General features: G+C 26.1%; 2 protein-coding genes across 5 annotated transcripts in view; one reads left to right on the plus strand and one right to left on the minus strand.

Moving 5' to 3' along the window:
- The window catches only part of LOC135923111 (NAD-dependent protein deacylase sirtuin-6-like), a 30,522-nt gene extending 21,525 nt beyond the window's left edge, over positions 1-8,997 (minus strand). Inside the window, exons 1-3 of one of the 2 annotated variants that reach the window (XM_065457687.1) lie at positions 8,801-8,997; positions 8,585-8,712; positions 6,807-6,916 (exon numbers count right to left, since the gene is read on the minus strand). In XM_065457687.1, coding sequence (XP_065313759.1) covers positions 6,807-6,916; positions 8,585-8,712; positions 8,801-8,866 — 304 coding nt within the window. In that variant the 5' untranslated portion in view covers positions 8,867-8,997. The remainder of the gene's footprint in view (positions 1-6,806; positions 6,917-8,584; positions 8,713-8,800) is intronic. The other variant, XM_065457688.1, reaches the window with a different exon arrangement.
- Positions 8,998-9,078: 81 nt separating this feature from the next.
- LOC135923133 (filamin-A-interacting protein 1-like) lies at positions 9,079-18,952 on the plus strand. 3 transcript variants are annotated; one of them, XR_010571135.1, is made up of 7 exons: positions 9,079-9,214; positions 9,254-9,355; positions 15,754-16,017; positions 16,150-16,461; positions 16,772-17,011; positions 17,672-17,751; positions 18,374-18,475. XR_010571135.1 is itself a non-coding variant. In XM_065457723.1 (6 exons), exons 1-6 carry the CDS (start codon positions 9,167-9,169, stop codon positions 18,806-18,808), a joined length of 1,401 nt encoding a protein of 466 aa, XP_065313795.1. In that variant the 5' UTR covers positions 9,079-9,166; the 3' UTR covers positions 18,809-18,952. The 3 variants fall into 3 exon arrangements, 2 of the variants coding, with proteins under 2 accessions (XP_065313795.1, XP_065313796.1); XM_065457723.1 differs by lacking the exon at positions 17,672-17,751 and having other exon boundaries at positions 18,374-18,952; XM_065457724.1 differs by lacking the exon at positions 17,672-17,751 and having other exon boundaries at positions 9,158-9,214; positions 9,258-9,355; positions 18,374-18,952.
- Positions 18,953-19,033: the final 81 nt, after the last annotated feature.

Consider the following 19,033-nt stretch of genomic DNA (forward strand, 5'->3'; position numbering starts at 1 on the left):
TGTTATGGTGAACAATTGAATATATATAATTTATATTGCTAAATAATTATAAATTTAGAAGAATTAAATAAAATTCCAGAAAATCTAACTAGTATTTTGTACGTAGATCTGCCAAATTTTTGTAATATTTTAAATTATCTTTATAAAAACTTTTTGGAAGCCGATCCGATATCCCCGATATTAAATTTATATCGGCCGATCCGATATCATATCTAATTTTGTCTTCTGCAAAGATACTAATGGTTTAAAATAATTCAACTATACCATAACATATGTCATTTAAATATATTATAATGATCATTTATAGTTTATATTCAATTCAATTCAATTGCAATTCTAAAAGTATATAAAATATTTTTGATAAATCGCTTATTTATATAATAATTAATAACATTAATCTTAATAAACAAATATATTATGCAATGTGAAATAAATACTTATTAAATTAATATTTAAAAGATTTCCTTTAAGAAAAATGATAAATTTTCAATTTAGCAGATGTCAGCCTGCATCGATGGAGACCGCCATTTATCCCTTAAAAGAGAAATAATTGTTTTGTTAAAAAAAATATCGTGGTTTGTCAAGTGATTATGATTGGTCTATATTTTGTTTATTTGTAATTTAATGACCCTTATCTATAAATAAAAATGAATATCAAAACTCAAAAGATATCGTTGTTAAGTATACTACTGAGCCAACTCATCTAATCGGTTTATGTCAGCCAATTTTTATAATTTTAGAGATCCCAAAAATTATTAAAAAAGATATAATACCCTCATTTTTAGATGATATATGTATGAATTATAAATATCTAAAAATCGATAAATTCCTATAATAAATATTTCCCGGTCTTAGAAGTTAATTATTTCTAATTCGATATTAATAATTAAATTGAATTACTCGGTCTCTAATTTTTAATTTATAGATTATAAGAAGAGAATATTTTTTTAAAAAAAGGAATATATTATTAAATAAATATGATTAATTTTCATGTTAATATTAAAATATTCATCATATATATATAAAAATATGATTGCGCAAAATATTTACAATAAACTAATATAATAAGTTTGTTTCGAGTAAGTGCTACGGTCCATGCTGGTGTCGATGAAAGGAACAATTTTTGAAAAAATAATCTAATACTAAATATAAATTTCTAAGCTAATATTGAAATATTCGTCCTCTATGCAAAATATAATTGAACATGAGGAAAATATTCACATTCAGTTCGCAATAGAATTAAATGGTGCTCGGGTCGATGATCTGGTCGGTACTCTCAAAAAAATTAAAGATTATTACACTTGTCACTTATTTAAGGTACATCTTCCCTGAAATTTTATTTAAACATGCTTGCTACATTTATTTTTGCCAATTTGCTTCAAAAAAATCAAAAAACTTTAAAAATAACGATTATGACAATTGTCACTTATCCAGGATACTTAACTGAAGTTTTATTTAAATATGTTTGCAATATTAATTATTTCCAATTGCGACAAAAAAATTCAATAAATTTTAAAATTAATGATTATGACAATTGTCACTTATCTAGGGCACATCTTCCCTGAAAATTTATTTACACATGCTTGCTACATTATTTTTGACAATTTGAGTCAAAAAAATCAAAAAACTTTAAAAATAACGATTATGACAATTGTCACCTATTAAGGATACATATTAACTGAAGTTTTATATAAACATGTTCGCAATATTCATTTTTTCCAATTTGCGACAAAAAACTTTAACGATTATGACAATTGTCAATTTTCTAGGGTACATCTTACTGATTAAACATGTTTACAATTAATTTTGCCCATTAACGTCAAAAAAATCTATCTTAAAAATACAGATATAATTATCATTTATTCAAGGAACATCTTCATTCAATTTATAATATATCATCTTTATAATATAAATTTTATTTTTACCCTTTTGTGCCAAAAAATTTCAAAAATGTTAAAAAAATAATATTATGACAATTATCACATTAAAATATTATCCTTAAAAAGATCTTATAAATAACATAAAAAAGTTTGTTGTAAATATTTGAAAATAAATTATTTAGAAATAACCACTTCTTTTAATATACTTAAAAAATAATTTCAAAAAAACGATAAAAAAAACTATAAAAGATTTCATTCACCTAAAACATTGTGTATTTATATTAAAATTCACATAAGAATTTCACAAAAAAGATTATTTACAAAGAAGATTTTAAATTCTTATCAAATGAACTATGATTTTTTGCTTAAAATTTTGGCCGTGAAAATCACACATTTATTGTTAAAATGATATTACAATTTGGCAGCATATCATTTTTTTTATTAAAAAACATCAAATAAACAAATCCATTTTCATAATATTATATATATAAAAAATTAAATATCATATTTTTTTGTTGGTAAATATTGATGTGAAAATAGGGCGATGGATTTGGCCGATCAGGTCGACCAATTTGGTTGCTTTGGTTTGTTCATTTTTTCGACCAAAAACCCAACCAAAAATTATGCTAATTCGACCCAACCAAGCAATTCCACACTACACAATATAAAATAGTAGTTTTCAAAATATAAAGATAGGAAGAAAAGAAAGATAATTTAATGGAATAATCAATGTATAAGGTTAAAAGTGAATATATGAAATAGAGGTCTGAAATGCCCGGCTCACTAAGAATTTTTGCAAAAAATGTCAGCCTCGAAAATTTTTTTAGCCAAAAATATCTGTATCTTTTGTCAAGGAAATAAAGGTCATTTCATTACAAATCATTCACGATTCAGCCGACCCCTTCTTTAATTTTTATAAAATTTGGTAATCAAAGAAAGGTTGCTAAGAAATAGCCAAAATTTTACCCTCCTAACATTTATATTTTTGGAGATATTAAGGTTTAAAGTGACAAAAATGACGTATTTTTACAATTATCTGCCTTCATTTAATTAAGTATATCTTAAAAACTATATAATTCTAAATAACAAATTTACAAAATTAACAAAGATTATATGATAAAAAAATTCGATTTTTACAAAAAATTTAATGGACATTACTAGACACTTCCTTTATATTTATTAAAAAAATTGGTCCGGGACGCGGCAAGCTTTATTATCAAAATCGATAAAATGATTCGAAAAGTGTATAAATATAAAATTATATATTAAACAATTTTTAATTGTTTTTCTTGAACTATTTGATATAATTTAAAAAATTATTCATCTTGAAAGTTAAAATAACAATAAATGTGGGTTTCAATCAATTAATGAAATTCATTTTATTACATTATTTATAATTTATTATAAAATTATTTACCCATACAACATAGACATATAATGAACATTAATAAAATATGTTCATCCAAGCTTAGAGTTATTGAATAATTGAATCAGAATCTTGTGCATTTCATATATGGCGCCCTAAATATTAAAAATAATTGATATAGTAAAAATTTCCATATATCTCACTTTTAAAAGATTCTTAGTGCATTTACTTTCTAATGACGATAATGTATAACTACGGCCAGTAGCAGTTAACGATGAAACTAATGTTAAGATATGACAAGCAAGCAAAAAGTATCGTCTCTACTTGGAAATATAAAGCAATTAGTGGGTCCGGATGGGTGTAAAAACTTTATATACATAATATTTCATCTGCTTTTTACTAAAACAAAGGCTACTACCAATTAAAATCATAAAGACACGTTATGTATCCTGCTCCCAAGATTATACTTTCATCAATATATGAAAAATATTCTATAGTGCTTCCTATTGAATTAGAATACATTTTACTTCTACATTGGTGATCTGTCGGAATCACGATGTAATTTTCTGTACCAGGTATCGGTCTAGATTTTGAAAATTTTTCTGATTAATAGTTCTTCGTCATCATAAATTTTTTGAGTCATATATTCAAATTCCATTAATATTATCTTTAGAGAATTCGTACAATTCATATGATATTGTTATTTGCTTTGAATAAGGTTTTTATAAACTTGTTTTATCGACTAATATTTTAACAGTGCCACCAATCCCATCACAAGCACTTTTCCCGTGTGCTATAGCAGAAAAATATAATTCAGCCTGTACCACAAAATCCCTCTCGTGATGACAAATATTAATAAAATATTTCCAATTTTATACTGTAAAGCGGATCCATCAGAACAACAAAAAAATTTATTGGCATACAAAATTTATTCATTAAAAAATTTACCAATGTTTTTTGATAATAATGTACTGCTATTGTGTTATATTATAAAGATTCGGATATTATTTAGGCAACAAATATTGGCAAAATCATCTTTATAGTAAATAACAAAAGGGTGAACAGTGGAATGAGCCCTATTCCAATGATAATTTTGAACTTCATTCTGAAGTATAAAGCTATAGTTTGAAGCAGGGTTAGCAAGTCGGTCAATTGACCAGTCAAATTCAGTCAATTGACCGGAGGAGTATTTGACCTGGTCAAATATGGTCAAATTGATCACAATGCTTGCTTATTTTTTGGGTCAACAATATCAATATGAGAATCTCACTAATAGTGAATTTAATGAAGTATGTGATATAATTCTAGAATTAGCTATTTTACAAGATAGTGATGACCAAAATATTTTAAGTGATATAATTAATTTCAAAAGCAAAAACAGCATGTTTAATATAGCGAATTAGGAAAGTAGTAATTTCCAAAAACAATCAATTCCGACCTCAAGTTAATAGATTAAACTTTGCCCACCATGCTCATTAAGAGATTAATAATTCCTAGTTCTACTTCTTCTTTTGAAAGAAATAGGTAGATTTGGGTTAATATTCTTATAAAAATAGAAATCGATTGAAGATCTAAGACATCAGGAAAATTGATTAAAAAATATTAAAGAAAATAATAATATTGAATATGAATCAGAACAAGAATATGCTACGGATAGCTAAATGTTAGTTATTTAATGACAATGTATTTAAAAAATTAATAATATAGATTCATCTTACTATTATATTCAAATATTAACTTAAATATTCAAATATTAACTTAAAAAAACATATATTTGAATTTGACCGTATTTGACCGGTCAATTGACCGAAACGTATTTGACCGGTCAAATGCACAACCCTGGTTTGAAGTATGCCATAGTTTTCTGAAAAATCACATAAAATTAAATATTGGCCTTCGTCTAGGTCAATTTTAGATGGTTTTGATACAACGATTGTTACGCTGAAATAAAAGAATGAAATAATAAAAGGCATTGATAAATTCACCTACTGGCTTGGTGATTTTCAGGAATGGTTCTATCTATGGAGAGTCATTGTTTGTATGTTATAAATTCGATGTCCTTAGAATGAAATAATATTTCTATTTGTTCGTGTAAATGTTTTAACCCAGGACAATTATTAGATTTGCCCATATAACAGGATAATTGATGTGAAATACAAATTATAAATATTTGTATTTTTTAAAGGGCAACATCATCTTTGGTTAAATTGGATAAATTTGACCGAATGATCATTAATTTAAAATTTTTGTGTTCATTTATTATTTTTTTCAAATAGGGCTATGACGATATTAAGTAAAAAAAAATCGGCTTTAGAAATCAGATCCAATGCTTTTATTGTTTTGGGTTATTATATGTTTATAATATTTTTATTTTGTATATAATTTCATAATAATATTAATATTATTTGTAATATTTTAAAAATATCAAATTATTTTAAAAAGTAGCGAAAAATTTGATAAATTTTGGCGTCATACATGAAATACACAAGAATTAATATATTCAATAATTCTAAACATGGTTGAGCATATTTTATTAGTATTCATTAAATATATGTTATATGGGCATAAAATTTTATAATAAATTATAAATAATGTAGTAAATTGAACTTTTTTTATCGATAGACAATTTCTATAATTGATAGAAACTCCCATTTATTGTTCTTTTCATATTCAAGAATAATCCTTTAAATTATATCAAAAAATTCAGAAAAAAACCATTAAAAACTGATTAATATATAATTTTATACATTATTCTCATTTACATCGATTTTGAGAATGAAGCTGGCCGTGTCCTAGATTTTTTTTAATAAATATAAAGGAAGAGTCTAGTGTCTACTAAATATTTTGAAGATCGTATTTCCAAAAAATTGTTTTTAGTTCTTATATCGTCGGCCTAGAATTGGAGTGCTCCACTTGTTTAAATGTTTTAAATTGAGAAAATCAACATTAAAGTTTAAAATCAAATATAGGAAATATTGATCAATTTTGACAGCTATAACTTTGGCAAAAATTAATATTTTTTAATCTAGTTTTTATTTATATATATATATATTCGGAATAAATAAGTTTGCCCACTTCTAACTCAAAAATTTTCAAAATGTCGAGTGGAGCACTCCAATTCTAGACTGACGATATATTAAATAAAATGGTCGGAAATTGAAAAAAACAAAATATCTAAAAGTATAATCTTTGTAAGTAATATTGATTTTGTAAGAATTTTGATATTAAATTTGTTATTACAATTATATATTTTTTAAGATAAGCTTAATTGAATGAAGGCAGATAATGCTAAAAATACGTCACTTTTGGCATTTTGAACCCTAATATCTCCAAAAATATAAAAGTTAGGAGGCTTACCAAATTTTAAAAAATAGAAGGGAGTCGGCCGATAATCTCATTTATTTGCTCATTTGACATGGAATGACCCTAAAGGTCCTTAAATCTTAAATATAATATAAGTATTTGCAGTACTGACTAACTCTGATTATATTATATTCAAAGTTTTGCATTATTTTAAAATTAAAAAAATATACTTATTTGAATTATTATTATTAATTAACCTAATTTGGTGATAGCTTTGTGGGTTAAGGAAGGCTCAGCTTGATCGAAGGTAATATCCGTTTTGCAGCTTTCCCCTTTATTTTCGAGTGTCCATATACCCTTAGGTCCTCTAATTAAAAAATTAGTGTTTTTTGGATACAATTTGAAAATGAATTAAACATGGATTCTACTTTTTTGAAGTATGGTACTTAAAAATTACACATCTTTAATTTGTTCCTTAATATATGTCACGTGTCAAGTCTAGCACCAGAGTTGTGAAAGTGGTGCACTATCGTAAAGTGTACTTTTTTGGTAGCAAATAGCTGATAGTGTGCTACTTATTTTAAAAACCAGGTACTACATCAGTACTTTTTATATTTTATTATTTAATTTTGGCATATAAATTTTCAAAGCTGTATTACAAATCCAAAGCAACTGGTATAAAATATTTAAAATGTCTAAGTAAATAATGTGAGTCATACACAAAATAATATTAACGAAATTACAATGGATGATAATCTTAAAAACATAAATATCTGTATCATCCTTTTCTAAAATTTCAAAAATATTTTAAACTTAATGGAAAAACAAAAGTTGCCTATAAATTTAGGAGTTCAAATGAAGGTTATATCATAATTAATCTCGCAGTTATGCCCATAAAAACACCATAAGGTATTATTTATTTTTAAATTCTATAGTATTTTTAAGAATGTTCATGCCAACAATTTCAAGGAGATAGAAAAAAATTTAGGTGACAAAGCCCCAAAGATGACCTTAATTCAAACCACAATGATTAATCCTAGTAGACATTCTTTTTAAAACACAGTGATAGTCATTAACAATTTTATATTTGATGCATTTCAATGTCTTTAGTTGATAATCCATCATTTATTTTTATGATTAAAACACCTTCCTGGTAAAAAAAATTTTTGTTGGAATATATTTATGACAAGAAAATTATTTTTAGTCATTCTTTAATATAAATTCTTTTATAATATTGAAATACTTTTGCAAATCTTTATAAATGTTTATTTTTATATATTCATTTATATTATAAGTAAAAGATAAAACAATTTTATTTGTAAAATTTCTTCTATAAAGTAGCCTAAGTACCTGGTTACTTTTAAAAATGGTAGCTAATAGTTTTTTTTGATAAGTAAAACAGCATGCTACCTTTTGGCAAATAACTATTGTGCTACTTTTAAATTAACGTTTAACATATGGGCAAGATGGACTTTTCCTAAAGTGCACCTCCATAGTAATGTTGTTATAAAGCCTGATTGGATTGATTTAAAAAAATGGCCCAATTAAGAATTAACCCAAAATAATATAATGTATGGAACTCTATTTGCCAAACTTGAGATTACATAATATAATTTGACTAAATCTTAATCAGGCCATCTTTAATCAACTCAAATCAGGCTTTTTTAACAACTCACTTATAGCTCCTTGCTGCCTTTAATTTCAATTAAAATTTTATATCATATCACACCCCCCCCTTCCCCAGGTAATATGGCTGGGTTATGGTGCGTTAATCTTAATATGCAAAATGTTTAAGAAAAAGCTGACAGAAATAATAAATAGTCATAATTTTATACATATGCTTTTTGTTAAAATTACACAGAATACTTTATCCTTTCAATAGATTTTAAATTAATTTAAAAATAAAAATGTTCCAAACCAAAAAAGTGTTAAAGGACTAAGCTGTGTGATAGTATAAACTAAACTGTTGATATTCATAACTACTTTGTAATATATAAAACCAAAAATATTTAAGCATAAAATAAATGAAAGCAACCTAAAATCAGGTATTCCACAAGAAGTACTAATTCCAGCTCCAGTAAGAAACACTGTATAGGGTGAATTCTTCAACATTTCACTTAATAAATTAGACTTTGTGAGAAGGTCATTTTGTTTATCAAAGAGCTTTTATTAAATCATATAAAATAATTAAATATATAGTAATATGATAACTAATAATGTTTTATTATGCATTATTTAAGAGATATATTACCTCCCTAGCTCCACATTTCCCTTTGTTAGGATATGGGGAGAGTTGCTGAGAATAATTAACAGACATTGGTTCTCTTTTCCAAAAATGATGTCATACAAGATGAAAATTACAATCACATATACATAAATTAGTCCACATCTAAAATATTCCAATCATAAATAAAATAAAATCAGAGATTTGACGTCTGCCCTGTCATGTGAACAGGTCATGTGTCTAAAGGATGTCCATAAATTTTAAAAATATCCAATCATATAAATATTTCTAAAATTTCTATAATATAAAATGTTTAACAGCTGTTAAAAAATTGTTTACCTTTGAACAAGCATGTCATCCTATATTCTGGTAGGTATAGTATAATAATAGTCCATGCATAATAATGAAGAAGATGGCTTTAATTTGGAGTCGAATTTACAAGTTTTTACTAATTATATTTTTGTTTTAAATATTATTAAGATAGAAGAAAAAATCCAACTTAGTAAAGAAGATCTAATAAAGTCTTTATGCTATCTTGAAGCTGAAATACAAGCACGGGAACTAATTATTTATAAACTTAGAGTATGTTTAACAAATTAAATTTATTAATTTTTAAAAATTGTATTCAAATATATCATGTTATTTCCCTACAACAAATTAATTTAAAAATAAGAAATGGGCTAAAAGCCCTTTATGATGTATTGTAGTTGCTGGCTTTAATTAACTGATAATATATCATCAGCTTAGAATTAGAGTGCTCCACTTGCGCAAATCTTTAAAATAAGAAAATCAACATCAAAGTTTAAAATCAAATATAGGGAAACTTATTGATCAATTTTAACTTTGGCAAAAATTAATATTTTTTAATCTAGTTTTTTTTTATATATTGGGAATAAATAAGTTATTATCCACTTCTAACTCAAAAATTTTGAAAATGTTGAGTAGAGCACTCCAATTCTAGACCAACGATATATATATATATAATTAACTTTTTGGCACTTTGTTTCTTGCAAGTATTTATATATAAATTTCACTAATTGATATATTTAAAATTTTTATCCTAATCTTAAAAGATTAAACCTGAACCAGCCTGAACTGAAATTACTTTATAAAAATGTGTATGGGCCAGGATTTTCATGTTGATTTTTTTTTCTCTCTTTGCCTCTTTTAAACCTTATTATTCAACTCAATAAATTTTGATTATGACTTTGAAAACTGTATTTAATTTATCTTTAATGAATATGATATCAGGCTATTACAACATTTTTGGATCTAGAAAAGCCTATTTTGAATGCCCTTGGAGAAATATTAAAATCCTTGAACTAGATACTTCATTTGAAGATATATTATATTTTTGCAACAATATCAATTAATAAAAGTTTAATAAGGGGCAGGCACGTACACAGGAATTTGGTCTGGGGGGGGGGGGGGGGGGTAATAAATTTTTTTATGAAATATTATTGTTAATTAAAAATACTAAGCATAAATTTATTAGGACTAATAACTTTTCTAATACACAATTTTAAATTAATGTGAATTATAAAAAAATTATATATATAAACCAGCATTGAAAAACTATAAAATAAATGTGAATTATAAAATATAAAGTGAATATAACCATGATATGAATCATTTAAATGACCCAAAATTGAAATTTGAATTTTTTGAGCCTTTAAAATATATAAAGTATAAAAATTTAAATGTTGAAAATATAAATTAATACACAAAAAGTTTCTTAAAAATAATTGTATTTTGTATGTTTTGAGCTAATTTTTCAATTATCTATCCTTGCTTGGCGTTAAATGCCTATGAATATTCAAAAGATCCAAATCATTCAATCTACTTTCAGAAGTTGTATTTCATAGGTATGTTTTTCAGAGACTTGCAGGCCCGGCCCCTGAGCCGAACCGTATTTTAATCATTTTAAACATACCCGGGCCAAGCTCAAAATTTTTTTAAAAAAAAATCAAGGTTGGGCCTGAAATTTTTTTTTTTAAAATATCCGGGCTAAACTTTATATTTTAAAACCAAATATTTGAAATCTCCATTATTAGCTATAAAAATCAAAAAAATATATAATATATTTTTAAAAAATACGAACCAGGCCTGAAAATTTTATTTTCAAAAAAGCAGGGTCAGGCCTGAAAATTTTTTTAAAAAAAACACGGGCCTAAAAAAATTTAAAAAAAAAATCTGGACTGTCCCAGCAAATGGTACATCTCCATGGCTCTGTTATTCTTCTTAAAAAAGAGAATGTTCTCTCATTAGTTTACTAATGGGAAGAGTTACTAATATATATATAACCATTTTAATACATTAGGAATATAATCTAAAATGTGTTTGAAATAATGCAACGCATCCATAGCATTTTTTGGGACTGTGTCAACCATATTTAATCTTTTAATCATAGTTATTCAGCTAATAAGGCATCATAAGATATTTTAACATCTTCATGATAAAAATTTAACAAATATTTTTTTTTCTATCACCATCTGAAAAAGGTTGGAAAGGTTTGTGGAAGTAATATCTGCGGATTTGTAAGTGCTGCATGAATTAAAAACTATTCATTTATTTGGGTTATAAATGTATCTAAGAGAGGGCACATTTGTTTTTTAATACTCTTCTACTGATCCTATATTAATGATTTGACGATGAGCTTGCTTGCTGCAAGTCGATGGGGACAAATATTAAACACGTATAGCTCTGCTTTTGACTCAACAATAACATATAAAATATGAAATTCTTCATCAACATTAGCTCTAATTTCCTTGAGTTCTAATAAAATGCTCTCCGTTATTCTCATCTTCTTAATCAAGTCAATATCATGTTTTTGAAAAGTATTACATAAAATAGTTGTATAATTAAATAATACATTCTAATGAGAAAAAAAATTTGGAATATGTATTGAATCCAATAATTTTCTTGCTTCTGAGGAAATATTTCTTTCAAGCCATTGTGATATTTCAGTAATAGCAATAATAATCGGCTCTTCTAACTCTATAAAAGCGGTTACTGGTGGAGATTCGATCTCGTTGGACAAGCTTGCAATTTCTTTCTCCCTGTTGGACAAGGAGTTTCAGAGATAATTTTTATTTGACTTAAATTTATATAAATAATACGCCACTAAAATTTGAAAATAATAGGTAAATTACGCCAAGGAAAACTTGAAATCGAAATTAATTGATAAAATAACTTAGTAGATGAATGTGATAAATAAATATAATTTAATATATATATATGAGATAGGAATAAATATTAACAAATGTAAATTAATATTAACAATAATATTTTTGAAAAATATAATCCGGCATCTGCATTTTTTGGCTTTGGGGGGGGGGGGGGGGGGGGGGGGGGGTTTAAAAAATTTTCCAGCTTAGCCCGCCCACAGTTTTTACTTTTTAAATCTTGGCCGGATTTTTTAAAATATAATTTTATGGCAATATTTTTTTAAAAAATTTGCTCATTTATCTAAATGATTTTTTGCCTTACCCCAGTTTATAATTTACTTTTAGCCCACCCCTGAAATTTTAAAATTATACCATTTTGGCTCCACCAGCTTTGGTATAGGCCTGCATATATAAATATTATTTCGGATCAGTAATTTCCAAATTTAACAATATTTTTTATTTAGGTCATCAAAATCAATATAATACAATTTATTATCAAAAAAAAATATCTAAATTATTTTTTGCCTTACCCCAGTTTATAATTTACTTTTAGCCCACCCCTGAAATTTTAAAATCATACCATTTTGGCTCCACCAGCTTTGGTATAGGCCTGCATATATAAATATTATTTCGGATCTGTAATTTCCAAATTTAACAATATTTTTTATTTAGGTCATCAAAATCAATATATTTAATACAATTTATTATCAAAAAAAATATCTAAATTATTTTATTGCTGAAACTTTTTAGATTATTTGTTTGATGGATGTAATTTAATAATTTTCTAATAAGCTCCATCTGCATACCAACTTTGGAGTATTCTTTTTTTTAAAAAATCGATATATAGCTTTTGCGATATCAACTTTTATTATTTATATATAATCGTCGTATTATTTTAGGCACTAACCGTCATTTCTGAATTTTATTTATCTTGTTAAATCGATATAGCTCATTTTTGTAGATTAATTATAATATCCACTCTAATTTTTCGTCTCATTTTTGTACTAATAAGTACAACTTTAGGTATCAATTGTCCTATAAAGATTTAATTACAGAAGGTCAGAGTATGAAAGAAGTAGTTAGCATTCATGAAGGAAGGATAGAAAGAAGATCTACAAAATTATAAAAGGTTATATTGATTTATTAATTTCGCTTCTAATTTTTACGTCTTAAAAAATATTAAGGCAGCCTTGTAAGGGGTTATGATGTGATTATAATAAATAAGAATATTTTAATCAGGCTAATTTTCCTTAGAATCTAAGGCAGGATATTGTCTTCAATATAGTATATATATATATACAGTGTATCCAAATCTTTCATCATGTAACAACACAATTCAACTCAGTTAAAAATAAATTGTGGATTGCTATTAATGAACAATAAACCTCCAGATGTACTTACTCAGAACGATCTTATTGGAATATGGAAATATTTTGCTATTTCTACAATGCTGTAACTAAAATAAAAAGATATATAATGGTCAGTTACATTTCCTGAATTAGATTCAATATTTTAACATCAATAATATATTTATTCTTTTTGTGCTTTGGTTTAAGACCTACCGGGTAGGAATGCAGGAACACACTTGAATTATTATCAGCGATTCTTTACTCTTCTATAATTCGAAATGATTATTTTATAAATATAATACATTCTGTATTAAACTAGAATGGTCTTGGATAGGACTTCCACAAAACGAAATGATAAATAATTAACTTACGTCATATTTAAATAAATCAGTAAACTTAGAATTGAAGAAGCTTCGTTACAATATGCCAATTCTGAAATCACTTTTTTTTCAATGTTGAATTAATATGCAAATCAGAAAAAAATTGTTTAACAAAAAATTACAAACGAAAGATAAATTTAATCAGCAATACCTTCTATCAACCTCTTTTTTAGTGTAGATTCCGTTTTAACTAAGCTCTCTTCCTTATCAGGCGAAAATTTAAAAAGAAATAAAATATACTCATTTATATTTTAAATTAAATTCCATCGTTTATTAATATTTTTATACACTTTTTTCTATATTATTTACAAAATTAAAATATTGAATCTAATGGCTAATATGGTGTTATTTCATTTAAAATGCATTTTTTTAAATATTTATTTATAGATTCGAATGAACACGTTTCTTCCATTTTTGTTAATGAACGACGAATGCTAACGTATTTGTTTTCTAATGTTTGCAGCACTACAAGAGATCTGCAAAACCCGGGGCGGGGAAGAATATTTTCGGGCCACACCGGGCAAAAAAATTTATTATTCCTAGCTAATATTTTTAAAATAAATTACTTAATTTTATTTTCAATATTTGAGTTTCAAATACTTATTTATGAAAATCTGAATTTTTTGTGTTTTGTTGATCTTCCATGATTCACCCGCGTATAATAGAATGTCGATAATTACGGAATTGAAGATATTTATCCTCGTGACTGTTATTTCGCTCGTTTCCTAAAGTTTAAAATACTCATAAAAGCCTGCTTCGCATTTATGACCCTCATAGATAATTCCTCCTTAAAACCTCCTTTATTGTCAAGGATAAATCCGAGATATTTAATTTTTTTCACCACTTTATTAATCTCCAAATCAATTCTAAAGTTGTCATTTATCGTCGTATTAGTAAAAGGTGGGGGGGGGGGGGAGGGGGGTATAGCTTTCTTAAAGTTGATATCCAGTCCCACTTTGTGAATATTTATTAATTTATATCAGTTTTGCATCACTGAGTTATATACTAAATAAAAACCAACGTCACTCCTTATGCTGCGTCTTTATCTGATTTAAAAAAAATATGGCATCTGTATCTAGATACTATTAGAATTATCCATCTATTTTTAGATACATTTTGATATAATTTTATTTTACATATTTTATATTAAAAATACATTCTTTGCATTTTCATTTATGGTGGTGGAGGGGATAAATTTACTATAAAAAACTAAATCTAAAATTCCCCCTCCGTACTTAGGACCATGAGTGGGAGAGTTCAGGAGTAAATTGCGAAGTTATTTTTTTATTACATCAAATAAAGATCACATTTAAGCCAACTCTTGCTCACTTAATGGAAAATAAGTAACAAAATCCCTTAATAACAGTTCACACTTATGTTGGTAAATATATATTGAATGATTCATGACTTCGCGCAAATATATTCATAAAAAAAATTGCTAAAGGGCGATAAGGATTTCGATATGGGTTCACAATAAAAGTTTTGTTAAATGTTTTCGCGATATTGCCTTCGCCCTAAAATTCCTTGGCGATCAAATTTTCTCTGACTTAACCTATACGGTTTAACAACACTAGCCAAAGGTCTCACGGCCCTGGGTATAGTACTAGTGTCGTCTCAGTTTTTTTAAATATAATTTTTGCTTTTATTTTTCTTTTCAAGAACATAGTTCTTAAATTAATATTTAAATCTATAAATTTGTGGTTCTTATTGAAATATCATTAATGTATGGTGATTCATTTTGAGAGTAAATATATTATAATCATTTATTTATAGATTTTTTAGTCACATAGTGTTCTTTTTCTTAATATCTGACATTCATGAACGTTTCAAAAATACCATATTTTAGTATATTTAAGACGTTTAATTATTTATCAATTATAGATGTAATTAAGGTTTTTTATTCTTAAGTTATGGTTATTAATTTTTGATTATCATACCAAATTGTTCATTTCATTAATGTCCATAATATTTGTATATTAGCTTAAAATATGATTTATAATTTGTTAAATCTTCATTTTGAAAATAATAAAATATATTTTAATTTTTCTTTAATAAAATTATCGGGTATATCTTGTTTTATCAAGACGGATAAGATGAGGTTGGAGATAGAAAACATGAGATATTGGATCCAACCTGACGGTCAAATATCACCTTCTCCTATAGATGCCCTTAAACGGGATTCATCACATACCAAAATCGATTCCTTCGCGAAAGCACGTTTGTCTAACGATATTCCAAGTCTGTTAAAATGCCATACAAATGATTGTCTCAATATATCACTTAGCTATCGGAAATCCATGAAAGCCTTAAAAACGGCTAACCTTTCTTTGCGGGAGAGATTATTTAAAGTATTATTATTTTTATTATTACAACATTGCTTGTGAATCTTTTAAAGAGAATTTTTTTATAAGACATCAAAAAACTTTGTATTATAAAAACAATTAAACGAGTCTAATTTTTCATACTTTATACAAATCAAGCAAAGTCAAGAAACTCACGCATTGAGGAATATAATAATAAATTTTCGCAGTTTAAGGGATAGTCAAACAAAAAGGCTCCTTCACAAACTTTCTCAGCGCTTATGCATAGTCAACGAAAACAACCCAATAGATTCGCCAATTATCGAGAAAAATGGTGTCGATGACTATAAAATCATAGAGGCCACGAAAGATCTCTTGTTATTTTCACTGCTCAGAGACAGGAAAGAAACGTTGGATAGCATTGCTAGACTAACGGATAACTTTGCAGATTTATCAAACCATTTTCATTACGAAATCCTTACTCGTCCAGAGGTATGGTGAATTATTTTTCTAAACAATTCTAATTCTTTAGTGCTAATTTATCTTAATAAAAATGTGAAAAAGGTGAATAAAAATGAAAAATTTGAAAAGAATCTATTAAGACAGCCCGTTCATAATTTTTTAAAAAATTCACCCACCTGCCTATCTAAAAGAACCTTTTAACCAGCATGCTTAATTAAAAATTATTTGATTGGTTCAGCTCATTTTATTTTAGTATATCATAAGCAAGCAACCTCAATTTTTCCTTATTATTTGTAGCCATTGTAGATTATATTCGCACTTTAACTCTTTTTTTAAACAGGAAAAATTGGAATGGGAAAAGAAAGAAATCACGCTAGAAACTCAAATTCATGACCTTGCACTTCAAAACGAAGCATGGCATGGCAAGTTCGATAAAGAACGACGTACTAATGAAAAACTTTTGTTTTTGCTTCGATTAAACCAAAATTATTCAGATGGTTGTACATATTTGGAAAAAAAACTTCATCGTTCCAGCGATATAAAGAATGAAATATTTGATTCTTTTGAAACTGACTCAAGGGTAAATTTAAATTTAAGATTTATTTTTTCTATCACATTCTACCAAAATTCAATACGACCACTTTCAATTTTTAATGCACATAATTTTTTCATATTAAAAATACCATGATTTAATTTTATTAAGTGAGTTTTAGAAGATAATAGTAAAATTTTACGTATGCTTCAAAACAAGTATTTTCCTCTAGCCATTTTAAAATTAAAAATTCAATAAAAGGCGATTAAATCTAATAATAAAATTGAGTTTCGTATTCTAATATAATATTACATGAATAATTTCAATTTGTCCATTCTTTTGGTTTCTAATGAATTGCGAAAAGCCTTAGAGGTGGATATTCATAGAATAGTTATTGATGTTTATAGAGAAGAGAAATTGCAAATAAAAATATCTGCTCCTAAAAAGTCATAAATCCACGGTTTTAGATTTATTATGTGTTAGTAAAAACTAATGAAAGTGATTATCCTACTCTAAGAGAAAATAGGCATGGAAGATTTGGAGATATATCCATTGAGTGAATCAGCTCTAGGAAGCTTATTCCAAAATCCATTTTTCAAATCATTAAATGTGAATACCAGATTCTGGTTAGTTTTTTTAAATAAAGTTAATTAATCCATTAAAACTTCATTTAGTTAAATATCAAATGATTATTTTTGTTTTTTGAAGAATTATGCCAGTCTCTAGCGAAATTAACAGAATTTTATCTGTCAGCAGAAAAATGGTGTGATTTTAAAAATCCGGGCCGGGTAATATTCATTTCATATTTCCTTTGAAACAATTCGCAAAATTGAAATTTTAATAATTCCGTCTGGACCGGGCCGAATTATTATCAAAATAAAAATCCGGTTTGGGGTTGAGAATAAAAAACTTTAAAAATCTCGTGCTATAATTTTGACCAGAAGATCGCTTATTTATATAATGACACCAATGATGTATATATCTTACTAGATTGGCGATTCATTAATTAAGTGTCCATACATAGGAGTCAGCTGTGGAGCTATTTTGTAGCACTTCGACTAATTGTCTTTATTTATCCTTAAATGAATTCACATTAATGTCATTTAATCGTCAGCAACACAAAATACCGCTACAGCTGACTTGTGTATGAAAATTTTCAAATGCATTTAATAAATGAATAGCCAATCTACTAGTATATATGTATCATTGAATGATACATAAATTTTGTAAAGAGAAATTTAAGGTGATTGTTTTTTCTATAATAGATTTAAGTTGTATGCAATTAAAACTTTTTTTTATTACATTATAGAATGCTATAATTTAATCTTACAATTTTACATTGTTATAATATTTTTTCTTATTCCGTATTTTAATGAGATTTCTCTCACTAAAATATAAATTTTATGAAAGATATCAAAAGATCGGTGCAATATTCATAATATGTCCCCCTCAAATATTAATGGCAACTCTAAAATAAATTATAACAGTGATGGCGGAAATGTTAATGAACATCGTTCACCTATTTCACAATACTATTCAAACCACGAAAATGATAATTACGAGAAAAATACTTTAATATATAGTTATATTGAAACTATAACTCCTAATAATTTTATTGTTAATAAATTAAAATCGAACGAAATCAAAGAAAAGAATTATATTACTGATACTCAAATAAACGTAGTTTGCAGTGGATTTGAATGTGAGCCCCATGTTGAAGTGATGGATAAAGGTTTACAAAACCACGAGGATGCGAATATTATTAGAAATGGCATAAACAAAGATTTTGACCTTATGATCTCTGATTTAAATAAATTGTCCAAAAATATTATGTTCTCAAAATAATTTAAATTATGTAATTAGAAATTTGAACACTTTTGTTATTAAATCTAGTTAAATAAGTTTAACACAATGAATTTTGTATCAAATGTTATGTTGGGTGCTGCTTTTAGTAAAATATTTAAATGAACCGTCTATATAATATCTAATATTGAGCCATTATATATTTTTTTTAATTTATACCTTTATATTATGATTCAAGTTTTTATATATAGTCCAATTATGAAAAAA

The sequence above is a fragment of the Gordionus sp. m RMFG-2023 genome, chromosome 2, assembly GCF_954871325.1.
Source record: "Gordionus sp. m RMFG-2023 chromosome 2, tfGorSpeb1-WG-v2, whole genome shotgun sequence".
NCBI lineage: Eukaryota > Metazoa > Nematomorpha > Gordioida > Chordodea > Parachordodidae > Gordionus > Gordionus sp. m RMFG-2023.

Bases quoted from the DNA above. Each gene is read 5' to 3' on its own strand.
- LOC135923133 (XM_065457723.1), top strand. From the start codon at position 9,167: ATGCATAATAATGAAGAAGATGGCTTTAATTTGGAGTCGAATTTACAA. The intron at 9,215-9,253 runs GTTTTTACTAAT...AATATTATTAAG, and splicing joins ATTTGGAGTCGAATTTACAA to ATAGAAGAAAAAATCCAACT. The intron at 16,462-16,771 runs GTATGGTGAATT...TTTTTTAAACAG, and splicing joins AAATCCTTACTCGTCCAGAG to GAAAAATTGGAATGGGAAAA.